This window comes from Monodon monoceros, unplaced genomic scaffold (assembly GCF_005190385.1).
Source record: "Monodon monoceros isolate NGI ecotype Baffin Bay Population unplaced genomic scaffold, NGI_Narwhal_1 Super_Scaffold_6, whole genome shotgun sequence".
NCBI classification, from domain to species: Eukaryota; Metazoa; Chordata; class Mammalia; order Artiodactyla; family Monodontidae; genus Monodon; species Monodon monoceros.
The window spans coordinates 93271444-93292563 of NW_021703783.1; the positions used below are offsets into that span (position 1 = coordinate 93271444).

General features: G+C 52.3%; 1 protein-coding gene across 1 annotated transcript in view; it reads right to left on the reverse strand.

Annotated features, from left to right (window-relative positions):
* RANGAP1 (Ran GTPase activating protein 1) overlaps nt 1–15726 on the reverse strand; it is a 25991-nt gene extending 10265 nt beyond the window's left edge. The window contains exons 1-7 of the mRNA XM_029206431.1: nt 15518–15726; nt 13320–13469; nt 9020–9147; nt 6123–6182; nt 4532–4711; nt 2187–2321; nt 84–242 (exon numbers count right to left, since the gene is read on the reverse strand). Coding sequence (XP_029062264.1) covers nt 84–242; nt 2187–2321; nt 4532–4711; nt 6123–6182; nt 9020–9147; nt 13320–13431 — 774 coding nt within the window. The 5' untranslated portion in view covers nt 13432–13469; nt 15518–15726. The remainder of the gene's footprint in view (nt 1–83; nt 243–2186; nt 2322–4531; nt 4712–6122; nt 6183–9019; nt 9148–13319; nt 13470–15517) is intronic.
* Between the last annotated feature and the right edge of the window lie 5394 nt (nt 15727–21120).

Below are 21120 nucleotides of genomic sequence, written 5' to 3' on the forward strand. Positions count from 1 at the left end.
AGCCCCCTGCTGATGGTCCACCACAAAGGCAGCGGCCAGACCCAGTCTCCGGGGCCGGCTCTGGCCCGGCCGCACCCCCTCACCTTGGCCATGGCCACGGCACCCTTCTCGGTGAAGGTGTTGTCGTTCAGGTTGATGACCCGCAGCAGGGGGTTGATGGCGAAAGCCTGGGCCAGGGCAGTGACACCGGGGTGATTGATCCCGTTCTGCGGCATGTGGACCTCCTCCAGAGTCCCGATGATCTGCGAGGAGCAGGAGGGAGACAGGTGGGCCCCCGAGGAAGGGGGACAGCCCCAGGCAGGAAGGCAGCACTACATCAGACACCAGAGGGACCTGCCCGTTTGGGGCCCGTTCGGGGCATGACCGCTTCCGCCTCTCCACAACTTCACAAGGGAGACCGACCTGAGATTAGGATCACCACTAGCTAAGAGATGACCAGGCATCAGCGGGGCTACGTAACCTGCCCAGGGTCACACAGCTCTGAGCACAGGTGTCTTCGTCTGGTACCTTCTGCACTGTGGGGACCCTGGGCTCTGGCCTGACAGTCAGCCCTGGCTCTACTCTATATAACATAGCTCTGCTTGGCCTTTCTCTCTTGGGGCCCTACTGCCTTATTTGCACAATATGACTGGCATCCCACACACCACCTCCTTTTCTGGGGGCGAGAAGGGTCTTTCGTCTCTCACTCTGGCTTTGGACGCCTCCCTTTCTCTGCCTGGAACTTTGTCTCCTTATGTTGTTGGCACTTTCTTGACAGGCCGACTCCTCATGCATTCAGCAGCTCTCATTTTGGATGCCTCCTCCCCCCAGGGAGACCTCCTGGATCAACCCCCCAGCACAATCCAGGGCTCTTCCTCTCTGCCCCCAGAGCACCTCATCCTTCCTCTGTCATGGCGCTCATCACTCTGGAGTAGCGAAGCCACCTTCTCGTCTGCACCCCAACAGCCCCCAAGAGCTCAAGGAGAGGCCCACGTCCCAGTCGCCACTGCTACCCGGGACTGAGGACAGGCGGGCATAACTCTGTACCCAGGCACCTTCTGTTGTCTCTGGGCGCCCAGCACAGCGTGGGGGTTCACAAATAAATACAGGCAGCCCAACTGAGGCACATTCCAAGTCAGGGCCTCTTAATATTTTCTGTGCCATGGACCCGTCGGGCAATCTGGGAAAGCCCCAGGGCTCCCCTCCTCAGGATGATTTTAAATTTTAAGTTAAATTATATAGAATAACAAATTCATTCGGAAGACAATTATCAAAATATTAAGAGAAGCTGCCCAAATGTGTGCTGTGGTAATATATGTACCTCTTAAGGCAATGAATAATAAGACCTAGGTGTACCATCACTGTGATCTTAATGTATGAGAAACAAAATTTCTATCTATCTCTAACAGCTATCACTGGACAGGAAAGTATCTGATTTCTCCTGGTAACAAAGTTACAAGAATTTCTAAAGCTGCTGAGGTTTACTGTCTATATTCACAGTGGAAGGTAATACTGTATTTAACTCTGGTAGTGATAACAATCATGCAATTTCCCCCCAGCCATGTTCAAAGACTCCCTGAATTCTACCCACAGACCAGTGGGATCCCATGGACCCAAGTTAAGCGGCCCCCGCTTCTAAGAGCACCGAGGACACCTGCTGAAGGCCTGGCACGACAACGATGTACCCCGTCCCAGCACATGGAGGACAGCGACCAAGGGAAGGGGTGCAGAGAGGGCGTAATCTTTAATGTCACCATGTCTATGAGGTGACCAGGCCACTCCAGCTACAGGGGAAGAGGCAGAAGCCCCTTGCAGCCAGGGGTCCAGTAAGACACAAGGCCATTCTCCCCTGCAACGTCCACTCTCTTGAGGCAGGTGGAGTGCCGGAAGCAGCAGGACCACGGGGGATGCTGCTGTGGCCTGAGCATGGTTAATGCTGCTAGAATATCGTCTGCCAAAGGAAATGCTTAAATTAAGAGAAGTAGGAGACAGACCCCCAATTTCCTAGCCCATGGGGCAGGTGCAGCCCTCTCACTAGCAGAGACTCAGCAGTGTCCTGGGCCCACTGGGAGGAGCGAGGGCAAAGCAGAGGGAGCAGCGGGGACAAGGACACCCAGGGGCGTCTCATCCAGCCGCGGCTCCTGCTCCCGCCCTCCCCGCTGGCTCAAGGGCAAGTCTGATGGGCTCCACGGGCAGAAACCACTCACCCCAAAAGCCTCTGCTAAGGCAGTGGCTCCGTCGTTCTCCAGACGATTTCTGCCAGCCACGAAGACCTTCAGGGCCAGCGGCTTGCCTTGGGCACTGGACTTCCGATGACACTCAGTCAGAGCTGCTGCCAGGATCTGGGGGGGAAAGGCAAGGGGCCCGGGCCTAAGGCAGGAGGCCCTGGTCTTCAACAAGCCATGAAACCCAAGGGTGTGGACACGGGGGCGAAGAGCTGCTCAGCAGCACAGCGGTCATGCCTCACCCACACCCAGCACCCTGCAGGGACAAGGGCTTTGACATCCACCACTGTGTCTGCATGTCTCGTCACCCCATGGGGTTTAGCCCCACAGCAGAGATGGGGAGCCTGAACCCGGGAGAAGGGAGACACCAACACTGAGTGGCCAACCTTAAGACAGGTCCTGGGGAAGGGGCCTCACAGCTCGCTTTACTGTCAGAAGCCCTCTGTCAGGTGGGGACCATCGCGATTCCCACTCTCCAGCTGAAGAAGCTCAGGCTCAGAGAGCGACAGAAACTCTCCTACATTCACTAAGCAAGTGGCAGACTCTGCACAGAACCCAGATCTTCCAGCATCTCTTCCACGCTCCACGATGCCTAACGGGAGCCGGCCGAGGACAGCAGGGCCCCGCCGCACCCATCTGACACACGCCCGTGCTCAGTCCAGCCACACGGCAGGGGCTCAGCTGCTGGGGGTGAAACCCTAAAATCTGGTTTGCCCTGACCTTGGGATGGTGCCAGGAGGTAGCCTCTCTCCCGTGACACCAACAGAGCAGGAGTTTAAAAATGTTGTCGGTTGCTAGGTTGGAACTGGAGAGACCAGGGTAAATAAGACATCGAAGATTCAGGGGAAGTGCAGCAGAAGAGAGATAACGTTTAGAGCACCTACTAGGTCTGGAGCACTCTCGGCAAAGGTACTTTCACGCCTTGTTTCAACCTGAAAACGGGCCTGGGAGGCAGGTGGAACTGGCCTTACTCTATGACAAGGAAGCCGAGGCTCAGGGGGAGGCACATGAACTGGCCGAGCTCCCAGAGCAAATACGCGGAGGAGCTGTGACCGGCAGCTGGGTCAGTTTGCCTGCACGCAGCTCTGTTCTTGGGGTACATACAGGACACGGGACACCACCAGCCTGACTCCGTGATGGTGGTGGGTCACGCGTGTGCTCAGGGCAGAGACCGCCAACTTCTGCTGTAGACCAGCCTCAAGGAATCTTTGCAGAGGTGGCTCTCCCAGCACATCCCACTCTGGGCTGGGCTGGACCTGTCTTCGGTGCTGATGCAAACATTTTTATGTCTTAACACATACAGCCTATTGCCCCCTAGACTGGAGGAGCGCTGGCTGAGATGGGTGCACGAGCGTGACCTGCCCTCCCTCCTGCGGGCAGGAGACAGGGCGTCTGCAGGGGTGGCCCCTCTGGCTCCTCAGCCTGGGCCACCGCGAGCATCACGTAGGTGGCTTCTCTTGCTGCTCTGACCAGCCGTGTGGATGCAGGTTCAAATCCCACATCCATCCCATGCTAGGTACATCATCGGGGTGCTCAACCCAACATCGCTAAGCTCAAGTGTAGTTATCTGAAAACATGGGGACAGCGTCACCCACCTTTCAGTAAGGGCGAGAGAATTAAGGTAACACATCTTCAAAGAGACAATGTCTCCGTTCGCTGTCTGTTCCTATGTCCTGGCCCTTTGCTCCTTTTGGTCAGAACGTGAGGGAAGGAGGATGGGAATGCAGATGGGTGCTCAGCCTTTCTAGAATCTAGGCCTAAAGCAGCCAGAATGGACCAAGAAGAGAATAAACAGGGCTGGCCTCCCTAGGTGCCTTTCTACATGGACCAGCCTGACTTGCTGGCAGGATGGGGGAGGCACCCTGGGCAAGGTCCTAGCCAGGAACAAAGGTGAGCTGTGCCCAGGCCTCCCAGAGTGGTTTCTCTTTCTGGGCTCCCTCTCCCACGTGCACACGCCAGGCCTTACATGGCTCTGCCAGCTGTTCTGAGGGCACAGCAGGTCTAGTGATGCCCAAGCCCTGCATTCTGCAGAGCCAGGAGGTCGGAGCACGTATGCAATACTGCCTATGTGTTGCCAAGGCAACACAAGAACTGAGGATGGTTGCTTGGCAACCCCACACTCACAGATTCCATCTCCTCTCCCCACTGGCCACAGGCTGCTGCCTTTGAGGCCCTTCTCCTTTGAAGAGAAAAACAACAGGCCAACCATCCCAGACGGTGGGTGGCCAAGGGCACATACTTCAGAAGGACACAAATGTAGCAGGGGACTGGGCAGGGAGGGAGGCGGAGGACAATGGGGATGCGGGGAAGGGGGCTGCCGCACCCACCTTGCCGCCACCGACGCCCATGCCACAGTTGTTGAGCTTGAGTTCGTGCAGGGTGAAGCAGGTGGAGCTCTTGAGCAGGGCCTCGAAGCCTCGCACGCCGTCGGGCCCAAACGCGTTGTCACTCAGGTCCAGCTCCACCAGCTGGGCCCCGGCTGTGATGAGTCCCTCCCCGAGTGAGATCTGGGCACAGAGGGAGCTCATGTCCGTTTCACAGACACGGACCAGGTGCTGCGTCTATGCCAGGCCCCCCCTGCCCTCAGGGGGCACCCAGGCTGGTGGGGAACTGGCAGAGACACAGACCATTTCATTATAGAGCTGATCATGTTATATCAGACTGAAAACCCTGCAGAGGGCTCTTAAATCACCCAAATCAATTTATTTAACCTGCCCTCTAACCCCAGCCTCCCCTGGTTCTCGTCCATCCTTTTAGGCTGGTATCTAACTGGAGCAGCTCTCCAGGGGCTTCCTAAATCCCCCACCCAGGGAGCCCGTCCTCCAGGGCCTCCATGGGGACACCTGTCGCAACCTGTATGACCCTTAACTGTCTGCCGGACTGAACTGCTTTGGAAATGAGGTTGGTGCCCAGGCATCTCAGGAGCACCAGTGCCGGCTAGATAAATGGAGGCCTGAGAAGGCAGTGCCGGCACATGGACAATCGTGCCAACAACTGACCACGAACCTCGCCCCAAGGACACTCTGGGCTAGGAGGATACACTGAGAGGCTGCCCGCTGCCAGCCCCGCCCCCTTCCCTTGAGCCATGTTCTGTCCTGTGACCCCTCCTATCCCTCCCACAAGTGTGCCTGTGCACACACAGGCTGGGAGCTCCACCCAAGAGGAGGTGAGCCCCAGGAATGGGGAAATGGAAAACAGGCAGAGGGAAGCCACCCACGATGAGAACCAAAGCAAAAAGAATGGTATCAAATGTAAAACAGATAGCTAGTGGAAAGCAGCCGCATAACACAGGGAGATCAGCTCGGTGCTCTGTGACCACCTAGAGGGGTGGGATAGGGAGGGAGGGTGGGTGGGAGGGAGAAGCAAGAGGGAGGAGATATGGGGATATATGTATATGTATAACTGATTCACTTTGTTATAAAGTAGAAACTAACACACCATTGTAAACAATTATACTCCAATAAAGATGTTAAAAAATAAAAAAAGAGTGGTATCGGAGAAAGGGAAGGGCCGGAGGGAGACGGGACAGCCAAGACAGCCTGTGTGCAGAATGAGGTCGAGAGGGACCACAGGGTGCAGGGGAGGGAGGGGCCAGGACGAGAGGGGTAATCACGTAGGGAGTAAGATCCATGCTGCTTGCGGGCGAAACCACTAAGCTCAAGAGTGAACCCTGGGAAATGTCTGCTGTACTTCCTGTCACCGGGCCGCCCGGTCTCACAGGGACTCTGAGTCATCACTTCCTGGCTCCTGCTCGTCAGGACACAGGCGGAGGTTGTGCTCGCCTGGCTGCCTTTTCAGCATCTCAGGCACCCACAGGGCACTCAGTCTCCGGAAAGAAGAGGCCATGAGAAAAAGTCCTGGGAAGTGCTAAAGGGGTCCCTGCAGCCGGAGGCACGAGCAGAGGCCCCATTCACTCACCAGGGCAGGTGGGATCTCAGACCGCAGCCTTCCCGTGAACATGTCGCTCCAGTGGCATCGCTTTGGAAAGAGGAAGAAAAGAGTTAGCTGAAACCCTTGGAGGTGGCCTTCGGGCAGCCCCTTGTCTCCATAGACTTGGATTACTGAGCACAACAAGACTGCTGAATTTGGGTGAAAAGTGGGACCAGCTCTGACCGAAGCTAATAGGACCTGGCAGCCCCTAAGGACCATGGGGGAATCAGCAGAAGTGTCAGGAAAACGTGCCATCTGTCCAACCCTCTGGTTCTCCAAGAGGGAAATCAGGCTGAGAGGGAAGGGACTGGCCCCAGGCCCGCTGGCAGGGCAGTGGCAGGACCAGGACCAAGACACTAGACTCTTGGCCCAGTACTCCTCTCCAGTGCTAGTTTCCCACACTCTGTGGGCCACAGAGACATGATTTTGAGTGGTGGAGGAACAGGAAAGGAAACAATACAGGATCCAGCAGTGAGGAAGTTAATCTTTTTTTTAAAATTAATTTATTTATCTTTTTTTGGGCTGCATTGGGTCTTTGTTGCCGCGCGCGGGCTTTCTCTAGTTGCAGCGAACGGGGGCTACTCTTGTGTTGCGGTGCATGGGCTTCTCAACGTGGTGGCTTCTCTTGTTGCGGTGCGCGGGCTTCAGTAGTTGTGGCACATGGGCTTAGTTGCTTCGCATGTGGGATCTTTCAGGACCAGGGCTCGAACCCGTGTCCCCTGCATTTGCAGGCGGATTCTTTTTTTTTTCTTTTTTTTTCTTTTTTTTTTTGCGGTACGCGGGCCTCTCACTGCTGTGGCCTCTCCCGTTGCAGAGCACAGGCTCCAGATGCGCAGGCTCAGCGGCCATGGCTCACAGGACCAGCCGCTCCGCGGCATGTGGGATCCTCCTGGACCGGGACACGAACCCACATCCCCTGCATCGACAGGCGGACTCTCAACCACTGCGCCACCAGGAAAGCCCTGCAGGCGGATTCTTAATAACTGTGCCACCAGGGAAGTCCCGGAAGTTACTCTCTTTTCAAGTCTCTTTTCAACCCTCCTGACCACCTCTAGAAGGAAGGCTCGGTTTTGGGCTGGTGGGTCTCACCCACCTCCCCACTTCCAGCTCATCTGCCTTTCTAACGAAGGGAGAGCAGGCTTCAGGCTCAGAGTCTCTGGATGGCAATGGCCTCAAACTAGAATTTAGTAACACTCTTTTATTTCCTTTATGGTAAGGGATGCCATTTTCCAGTTATAGAAGGGATCATGTTTGCTTTTAAATTACTTCAAAATGAGCTGATTTAAAGGAAATATTAGGTAAATGTCACAAAGGTAGTGGCCACGTGACTGGGTCATGTATCATGCTGGCCAGCAGAGTTGAGGCTCCAAGCACACAGCCCTACCCTCTAACTCTGGTTGCTGTGTCCATCAAAATATCAACTCTGGCAGCTCTAGCCTTTCCTGGGCCAAACCTGGAAATGATGGGACACAAGATAAGCAACTTTCCCCTGAAACCCAGTCCTTACAATGTATGAACTAAACCCAACCTTAAGTACAAGAGAAGCTGATTTTTGCAGGAGAATTCTCACATCCTCCAATAATGCAAATCACTAACATACCGAGAGGCATTCTATATGGGTCTGCTCAGTGAGTCACACCTGCACACAGGTGTGCAGGGTCAGAACAGGTAGCCACAGTCTGAGCCCCTCCCAACAGACAGTGGCATCTCATCCTGAAGCTTCCCCAACCCAACTCTGATGGGCTGAGGTCAGCATGGGGCTCTGGAGCACAAGGCTGGCTTCTAGTCCTGACTTAGCTGATGCAGGCCTGCCACTCCCTGTCTCTGACCCCTTGTATCTTATCTTTGAAATAGGCTTTAGGCCTCAATAATCTCCCAGTGGGCAGCAGAGCAGTCAAGAGACTGGGACGGTATCTGGGCTGCAATCCTGAGATGTGTGACCCTGGGCCACACTTTCCTCATCTGTCAAGACCTAACTTGTGCACGTGCTGCAAGAGTGGAAATAGCAACTTATCTCGCATCAGTGCTGTGGCCAGAACAGCACCGGTGTCAAGGGCAGCTCTGGCCCTGCCGCTGCTCCCACCCTGGGCTCCTTCCAGCACTGAAGCAGGCTTGAGACATGACATGGGGCGATTCCAGGCCCTGGGTCTACACAGGGTGACAAGATGCATGTGGTATTCCCGCGGCTCAAGCTCTCTCACTACATGAGCCTGCATGTGGCCACCATGGCAACATCTCAGGGAGGAAAAACTTCTTTGCATAAAGGAGCCCAGTCTCAGAGCTGAGTCCAATGCAAGGCCTCATAATGCAGCAAATAAGGTGGTGGCGCGGGGGCTTGAACCCAGGTCCTTGGATGCCAAAGCTCAGCTGCTGCGGCCTCCATGCCCAGGCCACCTCTCCTCCGTTCCTGTCCTTCACAGGTCACTGAGGAGAGCTGAGTTCTTTCATAGGAAAATGTCCCAGCTTATGATCAGGACAGGAGGCCCTGGGCAGGAGAGCAGAGACAGTCCTGACTTGGCTGTCTGTTAACCTGACCGTGATCTTCCTGAGGGAAACAAACATCAAGGGTCACTCTGACAACGAGCTCGGGGCCCTCCCTGGACAAATCCGCTCCGTTTCCTCTCATGGCCCAGGCCCTGTACGCCTCCCCTTTCAGAAAGCACAGCTGTGCCACGGAAGGCGCATCCGACTTGGAAACGGGAATATGGCTCAGCCACTGACCAGTGGCAAGATCCTGGGCTGTTTCCTCAGCTCCCCTGAGCCTCAGTTCCCTTAACTCACAAAATGGACTTGAGTCGCCTTAAGGGTTAATGACATCGGCCGTGGGGCTGTGAGCGGAGGCTTGTCCCCAACCAGTCTGGGCCTACTCGCCCTGCAGACCTCACCTTCAACTCCGACTTCTTCTCCAAGGCCTTGGCGATGACCCTGGCTGCTTCCACGCCCACTGTGTTGCCCTCCAGGCGCAAGGCCTCTAAGCCGTCGAAATCTTCAATCTCCTTAATCACGTCTTTGGCTGCCCAGGACCAAAAAAACAGAACCTTAGACTTCTGGAGCCACAAACGGCAGAGGCAGGAGCTGAGGCCCAGCGACCACCTCGTCACTCACAACTCCAAGGGCTACGGTGCACCTACTGGGTGCCAGACCCTGGCTCACCAGGGAGACTTGGACCGGCTCACAGTCTAGCAGGGGACATGGCTACAGAGAAAATCCCTCTCTAATGAGTGTTAAAACAAGGCAGGTATGAAAGGCTTGGGAGGCAAAGGGAAAAGAGGAACTGGCTGGTTTGGGTGAAGAAGGTGCTAGGCACACCTTGTGGGTTGTGTGTGTGTAGCCTGCCAAGAAGGGGAGTACACCAGGCCAAGCAGGGAAACGGCACAAGTCAGAGGTCAGCAGGCACGATGGCACACGTGCTTTCATGGTGAAATGACTCGCGTGTGGGGTGCTCACTACTGTCCTGTTTCATTATGATGAAAAATTCCATACAACCTAAATGTCCATCAGCAGAGGACAGGTTAACTCACTGGGATACGTGACATAAATAGTTACACTGATGTCCTTATGAATGGCGACACAGGTGATTACCTGACTTGGAAAATAATCATGTTATAGTGGTAAGTGAAAAATTAGGTTATCCAGTGGTGTTTGGTCTGATCACACTTTTAAAATGTTGTATGCATTCTCTCTCACACGCACACACTGAGGTCCAGAAACCAAATGTTAAAGGGGTTATTTCCAGGTGGTGGGATTCTGAGTGAATCTGTGTTTTTCCAGCACCTGCTCAATATATTCTCAATGCATCAGGTTAGAAAGCAGCTTTTAAAGTATCTGTAATTATGATCTCAATTATTTTAAGAAAAAAAAGAGGAACTCAGCTATGTGTTTAGAAAAAAAACAAAAGACCAGAAAAAATGCATGAAAATTAAAAGTAGTCATATCCCTGGGCTGTGTTATCATGAAGATATGGTTCTTTTTCCGTCTTTCGATGCTTCCATATTCTATAATGAGCATGTATTAATTTCACAATCTGAAAAAAGCACGCAGCTTACACGAAAGACAAATCTAGTTTGGCTGGCACAGGACGGAGCGGGTGACGTGGTAGGGAAGAGACAGAGGAGTGTGAGAGAAGAGAAGAACACACAACCGGAGGGTTGTCGGAAAGCTTGTGACTTGCAGCCCATAAGGGGCTCCCTGAGAAGCCTCCACACGCGCCTCCCTCCCCTCGCCTCCCGTGCAGCAGCACTTCCTCAGAAACCCTTGCTACTGGCCAACAACCGGGCTTCACAGCCTCTGATGTCTCACGTGCAGCCTGCTACAATTTTACACTCAGCTGAATAGTTACTTTTTTTCTTTTTTTTTTGGTTCCCCCGACCAGGAGTTGAACCCACCCAGGCCCTCAGCAGTGAAAACGAGGAGGCCAACCAGGGAACTCCCGTGACTTGATCATTATACCATCTTCCTTACTGGGTCATGAGTTTGTGAAGAAAGGGACTCGCTTTGCCTCTGCTCACTACCACCACATCTAAAGGTAGTTACTGTTGGGTCTAGTCTACAGCTGAGTGAACTGAGACATAGAGAGAGTATGGAAATACCTACTAAGGTCACACGGACAGACGGCAGTGACCAGCACTCGTTTCACAACAAGAAAGACTGGACAGGTATGAGACTCCCATTTTCTAGTAAGGAAAGCTGAGGCTCCAAGGAATGAAACCACTCTGCCCAGGAGTTCAGGGAAAACGGCAGAGCTGAGCTTCAGACTGGTTTTCCAAAACTGAACCTACGTGCTGCTCCCCAAAGCCTTGCTTCTGCACAACCAAGGACTTCATGCAGGGCCCTGGTGGAGAAGTCCCTGAACCTCTCTCCATACTCTGGAGCTGCAATTCCAGAGCTCCAGGTGCCCAGGCCTCCCCTGCAGCTGGCACTTGGGGCAAGGGCTGGCATGGCCTCTCAGCCCTTTGGAAGATTTGCTCCAAAACGAAGTCCCCCTAACATCCAGGGAATGGCCAGGTCACCAGGAGAAAGGATGGCTGCTCAAGGGAATGTTTATACCGTTCTTAGAAGGAAGGCCACAGAGATGCCAGGGCCCCAAGGGGAGCCGTGTAAGTGACACAGGTACAGAGATCCGAAGGTACTGCGCTTGCCACAAGTTTAGCCTGGGGAGAGTCACAAGTACAGAGTGAGCGTGGAAGGAAAAGCACCAAGATGGGAAGAGCAGGTACAGGAGAGGGTGGGGGTCACAGTTGAGTTGCCCCTCTCACTTGATATTCAACCCACACCTCTGTTTAAACTCAAAAACAGGTGAGGGATGGGCCCCAACCATCCCTGAATAACCACCGACTGTCATGAGGCTGCACGGAAGGGATCTGTCTTTTCAGCCTCTACTGCCTCACAAAGTAACAAGTTCCAGGTACTCTGCTATGTAAGGCAGCAAGAACCTTCTCTGATCCTTAAATGACTTAGTAGGGAGAGAAAAGGCCCTTGTTCTAATCATCAGCTTCACGGCCCCCCCTCACAGGCCCCTGCCCTCCCTGCCCTCCCTGGACCTCACCCGCTCACTCCCAGCCCCGATAGAGGCCCTTTCCGGGCCCACGATTAGGCCACCAGACACCTCAGTACAGCATTCAAGGGCCTCTGCCCTGGTGAGATGAGATTCTGACTTCTCTTCTCTCAAGCCCACCCTATGTGTCTCAGCTCCTGGGTCAACTCACGTGCAGTGCCCTTCCTCCTTCAAACACCCACCTCATCCATAGAATGACTTCCTGTGCCCTCCTAAGCTAAAAGAGATCCCTTCCTCGACCTTACTTCCCAGAGCTTTCTCCTCATGTCTCTCCGAGCACGTTTCATCTTCTCCCTCCTGTTAGTTGTCTGGGTACCTCATTCCTATTCCAGGTAAGGAGCTCCTGAGATGCCATGGCTATAAGCTGGCCATCCCTGATGACCTCCAAAATGGGAGGCAGCATATCCAGCCTGAGCTAGTGAAGTCATTATGTGCATGGATTTTAGGACCAGACAAACCTGAACTTTCTTCCCAGCTCCACTACTTCTAGCTGGGCCTTAGGAATGTCCTATCACCTCCCTAAGCCTCAATTTCCCAATCGGCAATATGGGATGAAATCTACCTCAAGGCCTTTTGGGGGGATAAGTTGAGATACTCTTTGTATGGCACTTAAGACTGCCTGACATAGTGTTAATGACAGCATTTAATAGCAAATTCATGTTTACTGAGCTGAGCTGAATATCTACTGAGAAATACCAGAACAGGGATTCAGCTGGACCTCTGATAAAATCCCAGCTCTGCTATTTACCAGCTGTATGACCTCGGGTAAGTTACTGAAGTCCCCCAAGCCCTTTTCTCCTTATTTATAAAATGGCAACATTTTTACCTCCCTCCCTCAGGGATGATGCAAGGATCAAAAGTGACAAAGCACAGGGAGAAACTCTAAATTTTAAGGCCCTACAGAGACATTAGGAACGTGCATCACCACACTTCCAGCAACCCAAGGACTCAGGCAGTCTCTGACCTGGCAGAGGGGAGCACGCCTGCCTGCACACCATGACAACCAGGCAAGTCCAGACCAGTTTCCCTGGTTGGGCCAGAACCTCAAGAGGCCTTACAAGTACTGACGTAGGTGCCTTTACTTCCAGATGCCAGGGTATTCAGGGTTGATCAGTGTCAGCCATGCCTTGGCCAGGGATGGTAAGACAGGGTCTGCCTTCCGACTCCTCGTTCTCTCCAGTCCTAATGCCTGTTCAGTCAGGAGCATCCATCCCTCTCCCAGGGCCCTTCAGCTGCATGGACTAGACCTCCCAAGAGGGCCTGGATTGTTGTTTTAATGCATCTGCATGAGGGCCTCAGCTCTGGGGAAGGTAACAACTATTCCCAGACCAGCTCTGGATCTTGGGGGTGAAGGTGGGGCTGGATCTGAAGTAAGAAGTCAGGGCTGTATCTCGGGACTGCCGCTAACTGTGGTCCCTCATTGCCTACCATCCCTTCCAAGAGATAAAGGGGCCCTTCCCACCTTGCCAGCCTGAGCTGTCACCAGCAGGGATGCCCACCGTGTGCTCATGGGCAAATCATCTTTGAGCCTCACTGTGCTAGGACAAATCGTGTGATAATGAAGCTAAACCGGCCTGACAAGTGGGAACAGTAAGCGCTCAATCGCTGGGCCAGTCCGCACGGGAACTCACCATCTTCTGCAGTGTTGAGTTTGAGGCTCTTGCCCTTGAAACTCAGCTGTCCCCCGGCCACCTGGGTTTTGGCTAGCGTCTCTGCCAGCTTGGCAATGTCTTCAGAGGCCATGCTGGCCACGCTGGTGGGCTCCCCTGGAAATCTGTAACCTGAGGAGGTCAAAGTTCATTAAGAGACAGGATTCTCCGGGTGCCTCCGGGTTGGGGAGGGCAAGGTAGGACATCAGCCATTTCAGCTACCTGACCCCACCTCCCCCTGCTAAGGAAATCCCAAGCCCTAAACCACTGGGAGAAATGAAAATAGCATTTGGGAAGGAACAGTTCTAAAAAGGTGGAGGTTTCAGCCTCTGAAGAGTTACCATCTGACTACAAGTCCTCCTCTGCCCAACTGCCCCGGCTGGGACACCAAGCAAAGCCATGTGAGTTGACTATTTCCTGGGTCCCCAGTGAATGGCAGTCAAGTCCCAGTCTCATGGCTACAAAGAGTCTACCCAAAGCACACACAGCTGCCTGATCATCTTGGCTGCTCTATGTTTGAGAGTCCCATTCCTCAAACAGGACATAGATGGCTATGGGATCCAGGTCATCCATCCCAAAGAATGCCCCACCACCTACGGTGGCATGACTCTGGGGGTGGGGCACGAGGGTCAGCCCACTATACGTCTGGTTTCAGCCTTGGCCAGGAGACTGGACAGCCCATGGTGGCCAGACTTCAGGGGTTCCTAGGAGACCAGAAGTCTCTACACCACAACAGCCACCATCACAACAGACCAAGGACAGAGTTGCTGAAAAAAGGAGCTTCCAGCCTGGAGTTCAGCAGACTGGAGTTCAGCAGACTGGCAGAAAGCATCACTACATTTCCCCAAAGAGGAATGACAGGTAATCAGGGAAGAAGGAGGATATGTAGTGTCTCAGATAGTGATAAGAAAAAAATAAACAGGGAAAGAGGCAAGGAGTTTTGTTGTTTTTCTTGGGGGAGGGCTGCCATCTAAAATAGAATGGTTAGAGAAGGTATTATTAATAAAAAACCAAAGACTTGAAGGATATCAGGGATTGGGTCATGCAGATATCTGGGGGAAGAGCATTCTTATAAAGGAAGCAGCAAATGCAAAGGTTCTTGTGGGGGAAGAGGGGTGATTCGAGGAAGTGCAAGGAGGCCAGCGGGGCGGGAGCACCGACAGGGAGGGAGAGAAGAGGTAAGAGATGAGGAAAGAGAGTCAACAAGAGGCCCGAGTCACAAAGGCCATTTTAAGAACTGTGGCTTTTGCTCTGAGTGACAAAGAGAGCCATTGGATGGTTTCTAGCAGAAGAGAGACCGTGATCTGACGTATGTTTTGACAGGATCACTCTATCTGCTGCATGAGGCAGGGCATTTCGAAGCTGCTCCAACAATGAATGAGGGGATGAAACTGAATATAAAATAGCCTCAACCCCCCTACTTGAGTTATGGAATGGGACAATTTAAGGTTAGAAAAATGGTGGTGAGGCCTCCAGATGGAATGGAAACACAAAACTTCTCAGCTGAAAGAGGGTCCATTTCTCAGTCCAGTACATACACACACACACACACACACACACACACAAACACACACCATCCACTATAAAGACTAGGAAATTGAAGCACACAGTGGTGAACTGATTGGTCCAAGGTCTGCAAAGGACCATCGGCAAAGCACAGACAAACGCAGATTTTCCTAGGTGCACATCCACGGCTCCTGCCAAGCGTCAGCAGAGACTCACGCTGGTCCGGGGCCTGCGGCGCCAGCCCAGGCCCTCCGCGGGTGTGGGCCTACTGGGAGGCGGCAGCGGGGGAGCGATGCGCGAGTACGGGCCGCAAATGACAGCCACGCTGTACGGGAACCCCATCCCGGATCCCAGGCAGACGCGCACCGCCCCCAGATGACACCGACGCTAACAGGAGACGCCACTGCTGGCAGCTGCGGGCTGGGCGGCCAGGGTGGGCCTGACGCCCTCTCTAAACCTCAGTCTCCCCACTTGTGAAAAGGGCCAACGCCCCCCAACTCCCTCACTCCCACCCCCATCGCGCTCTGCCATCGAGGGCACAGGGGAGAAGGCGGAGGGGGCACGCACAGAGTGCTCGGGGGCACCACACCTTCCTCGTCCAGTTCCAGGGCCGCGCTGCCCCCCGCCCCAATCCCAGGCAGGTGACAAGAAAAGGAAAGGGACCCCGACCTTACCGTAAACAGGCGGCGCCGCCGCGTGGGGCGACCGGAGCGCGCACGTCGGTCCGGCGGGGCGGGGACTGACTTAGGGTCCGGGTCAGGTCAGGTGGGGGTCGCCGCCTCCAGTCCAGCGGCCCCGATGCCCAGCCCACTTGTCCGTCAACTCTCCGAGCGGTTCTCGCCGCTTGAGCCTCCAACACCACCTGCTCCCCGCACGGCGGCAGATGATGGCGGAGGAGGAGGATTTTGAAAGCCGGCAGTTTCTTTCCTTCGATTTGATTTGTTGGAGGCCAAGGCCGGCTTCCCTTTCCCCCGCGCGCGTGGCCTATCGGGTATGACAGTCCAATTCTCCGGCGCGGGGCGCGGCAGGACGCCGAAGGACCGCGCGCTTGAACTATCACTCCCGTGATGCACCGCATCCTAGAGCGCCTCGGCTCGTCCCTCTTTGCCCTCCCTTTTCGGCTTCTGGTTCTTTCTCTGAGAGGCCACTGGGCGGTGTTTAGCCGCGAGCTCCTAGGGCGACTACAGTTCCCTAAACGCCTTGCGTCCCGACCGCCTCAGCCCTTCCGGAAAGGTTCACGTTCACGTAACTTTATTGACAAAGGGTGGTACTGCCGCAGGCTCGCTGATACATCGATTCGGCAAGAACTAGGTGTCCATTTCCTAAAGGGAAAGCCTCGCCTATTTTGTCCCATGAAATTGGAGGGACGTTCGAGGATTTCACATAAATAGCCCCAAATTGCTTGATAATTAAAAAGGGGGGGGGGAAGGGGGTAAATAGTAACTCTATAGTAGAGAAACTGCCACACCACCTTAACTAAGTGGTCCACATTAACGTCAATAACGGGACAAACTGACATCCATCGCACACCTCCCGCTGTGATGTACTGAGAAGGATCACCATCCATTCAGCAATGCATAAAACTGTGAGGAAACATCAGACATACCCAACTAAGGGACATGCTACAGAATAACGTGTCTGTGCTCTTCCAAAAATGTTTGTGTCATGAAAGACAAAGAAAAGCTGAGGAACTGTGGCAGATTAACGGAGAGTAAAAAGACACGATGATTAAATGCAATACGTGGTCCTGGCTAGGATCTTGGGGGTGGGGATGGGGGGAATTACTATAGAGGGCAATATCGAGACAGCAAAATTTGTATGTTGGATCATAGCATTGTATCCACATTAGACTTGATTTTTTTTTTTTTTTTGGCTGTGTTGGGTCTTTGTTGCTGAGCGCAGGTTTTCTCTAGTTGTGGCGAGTGGGGGCTACTCTTCCTTGTGGTGTGCGGGCTTCTCATTGCGGTGGCTTCTCTTGTTGTAGAGCACGAGCTCTAGGCGCACAGACTTCAGTAGTTGCAGCACGTGGGCTCAGTAGTTGATGGCACACGGGCTTAGTTGCTCCACGGCATGTGGGATCTTCCCGGACCAGGGCTTTAACCCGTGTACGCTGAATTGGCAGGCGGATTCTTGATCACTGCGCCACTGGGGAAGTCACTGTTTTTTTTGTTTTTATATTGTACTGGGTTATGTAAGACACTGCCCTTGTTCTTGGGAAATATATGCTGAAATAATTAGGAGCATGATGTCTGCAAGCTACTCTCAAATGGCTCCAAAAAATGTGTATATACATATATATACACACATATATATATGGCAAGAGACTGCAAATGTGGCAAAATGTTAACAATAAGTAAATCTGGGGACTTCCCTGGTGGTCCAGTGGTAAAGAATTCTCCTTCCAATGCAGGGGACGCGGGTTCGATCCCTGGTCGGGGATCTAAGGGCACAGATGCCATGGGGCAACTAAGCCTGTGTGCCACAACTATGGAGCCCGCGCACCTCAACTAGAGAGCCCACGTGCCGCAAACTACAGCCCATGCGCTCTGGAGCCCGCGCGCCACAAGTAGGGAGAGAAAACCCACACGCCACAACTAGAGAGAAGCCCCTGCACCACAAGGTAGAGCCCACACACTGCAACAAAAGATCCCACATGCCGCAATGAAGATCCCGCGTACCGCAACTAAGACCCAACGCAGCCAAAAAGTAAAAAATAAATAAATAAAATAAGTAAATCTGGGCGAAGGGTCTCTGAAGTTCTTTGAACTTTTTTGCCACTTTTCTCTAGATTCAAATTTTTTTAAGTAACAGCACACAAACAGCTTTTCTTTTTTTCTTTTCACAAAGAACTTTTTAACCACTGTGTAAATAACATATGTTCATTATAAACACTTCAAGCAACACAGAACAGGATAAAGAGAAAGGTAAACATTACCCAAGAAACTTTAGCTCCCAGACATAATCACCCTCAACATATGCAGCTTTCTTTTCCAAAGTTACCTCTCAACTCAGCCCACACACGTGTGGTTGCTTTACCTGCAATTCAGGGTTAAATATATTATGTGTCAGATCCTTCCACATACAACTAATTTAATCTTTACAAAAGAAGCGGGCCTCATTGCCACCCTTCCCAGCAGAGATGAGACACTGAAGCTCCAGACCCTGGTTCACACAACTACTGAGATGTGGATCCTCTTTCCACCCTCCCTCTCCTTCTCTGCCTGCAAGGCCCGCCTCCTCCAGGAGGATTTTCTGCAGAGCAGTCTGCAAGCCCGCAGAGCAGTCGGTCTGAGAGCTTTCTCACAGTTAACAGTCCTCTTGGCAGCTTCCTGGAGAGCCTCTGGGCAGGTACTGTTTCTATGTGAGCAGCATCCTCTTGGGGCCTGGCCTATCATAGATGCTTCAGGTTTCCTCATTTGAACTGGATTCCAGTCAGGGTCACGGGGTGTTTCCTTAAAATGAACCATCATCTGAGAAGGCTGAAAAGCTTCCACTTAGGCCTGATGCTATGCCTGGGCTGATTCCAGCTAGGACTGATCAAATCAGTCTGAATTTTCCTCGGGGTGATCCTCAGCCCCTCCCTTTTCCAGTTTTACTCTCTGAGACGTTTCTCTGATGGACACCTCCCAAAGGGAAGAGAGAGGTGGGCGGCAGAACATCTTAGGCAAGCATCCTTTCCTCCTCCTCTGGGTGATGGATCATAAGGTTTTCACAACTGCAAGAGAATTCTTAGCAGAAACTCAATGGCCTTCAAAGCCCCGGGAAGTAATAGGAGGTAACAGGGGTCCATTGGGGCTTGTGGAGAACCGGCGTGTAGGTGTTCTGCCTGCAGGTATTCACATTCAAAGCTAAAAATCACAAACCCAGGCCCTTAGCAAAGAGATTCTGTTTGTTACTCCTGAATCTAGATTCTCTCTCAAACCCCTTTAAAATGGGGAGAGGGCTTCCCCGGTGGCGCAGTGGTAGAGAATCTGCCTGCCAATGCGGAGGACACGGGTTCGAGCCCTGGTCTGGGAAGATCTCACATGCCGCAGAGCAACTAGGCCCGTGAGCCACAACTACTGAGCCTGCGCCTCTGGAGCTTGTGAGCAACAAGAGAGGCCGTGACAGTGAGAGGCCCGCGCACCACGATGAAGAGTGGCCCCCACTCGCCACAACTAGAGAAAGCCCACGCACAGAAACGAAGACCCAACACAGCCAAAATAAATAAATAAATAAAATGGGGAGACTAGGGTTTAAAAAAGGAGAAGGGGGTTTGCACAGTGAGTCTGAAGAGTCCAGAACCATCAGTGTTTCCAATCAACACATTTGTCGTCATCTTTCTCTCTCTCCCTCCCTTTCTCCAACTCTCTCTCAAGTTACCACCTGAGAGCTAGTCTGTTTGCCTGGCCCCGAGAAATGAAATCAAAGCTTTTGACAGACAGATAGAACCATCTTAGGCCATCCCTCTCCTCTTTTCAACAGATGGAGAACTGAAGCCCAGAGAGGTCAAGTAACCTGCCCGAATTACACAGTAATTTAGACAAGAGATAGTAGAACCAGATCTCTGGGGTTCTTTTCAATACACATGCAAAACAAGTCAGTTTATGAGTGTGAGGTGAGAATAAGGGGAGAGTGGATGGATATTCCAGACCTTTCTCTCTCTATTGTGCAGCGGTTTTTATTGTTTTCTTTCTTTCTTCCTTCCTTCCTTTCTTCTTTCTTTCTTTTAATGTTTTGAAGAGAAAAGCAGACTGCCTCTGATTAGTTTGGTTTACTTTAACTGAGTGTTTTAAATTCCATTCTTGTGCCTGAAAACAAACTTAATTGCCAATTGTAAATGGAATAAACGATATTTATTCTGGTTTCCTGTAGAGCTACCAAGGCTGCAGACTTGCCATTTAGTCAGATCAAAAACAAATGCCCGAACTATGTCAGACACGTGAGGAATGTAGAGAGAAAGTCCCAAGATCCAACTGGATGCTGGCCTTGGGCCCCGGGGGGGGGGGGGGGGGGGGGAGGCAGGTGGGCCTGGCCTACCCATATTGCTGGAGGGCCTGCCCCCTCCCCTTGTTAAAGATAACTCAAACCACATTCCCCCCTGGGTTCAAGCCCAGGGCTCCCTTAAATATTTTTTTTAACCTCGATAAACAACCATACTTAAAAGAATTCATTCACTCCATTACTCCATAACTACTGGATAACTACTCCAGTAGTTAACTACTATGTACAAGGCACTGTTCCAGAATCCAGTGTTGAATAAGATAGAAAAGGATGGTGTCTGGGGAGGAGCTTAAATTTGGGTCTAACGTGTATGAAGGGTTTCCTGGTACCAAATCCTTTTGGTAGATTATATTTCCTTTTAATAATTCTTTTGTTCCAAAATAGAAATTATTTAAGTTTTTAAATGAACACTGACAGCAATTTTAAAAATTAGTACAAATGCAAAAGAGCGTAAAGAAGAAAGTTAAAAATTACCTGTTTCGTTTTTAACAAAAATGTTATGTAGATTGATGAGTGGATGGATGGATGGAAGGATAAATATATGATAAAGCAAATACAGCAAAATCTTAACAAATGTAGCATAATATAGGGCTGTACAGTTCTTTCAATTTTCTGTATGCTTGAGGGACTTCCTGTGGTGCTCCAAGGACAATGGTGCTTCAAGGACATAGGATGACCCTGCCTGAAAAAGTATCAGCGTTACACCCCCTACTGGACTCTTAATCGCCATCCCCACCACCATGTTGCGATGGTTACAAAATTCCTCAGCCCACTTGGGCAACGGGACCTGTCCCAAATACGGAAAGTCATCTGCCCTGTCCCACTCTTACCCTATAGAAGGAAGTGTATGTGCCTTGACCAATCAGTAAACAGAATTACACCTCGGACCATTCCTTTGTTTTCTGGCCATAAAAACTGATCAATAGCACATGTCCGGGCTCCACTCTCCCAGACCACTAGGAAGTCGGCCCGCTGTTCTGGCAGCAACCCTTCCCACTAATAAATTCTATCTTCTTTACATTCTGCCTTGTGTCTGGAAATTCTTTTCCAACCCACGTTTGGACAACGACATTTGGTGGCCTGTACAGGGACCTCCAGGGGGGTCTCTTTCCCCACCTCCTCTCCTCATTCCTTGGGACTCTCTGTGAACAGGCAAGCTGCCGTGAAATCAACAGAGGAACTCCGGCCAGGGCCACATCCTGGCGTGTTCCGAAGGCTCCACGGCTCACTTCGCCCCAGTAACTGCCGCCCAGACGGCTGAAGATCCCTCTGTCTTCCTTCCGCCTGAGGACTA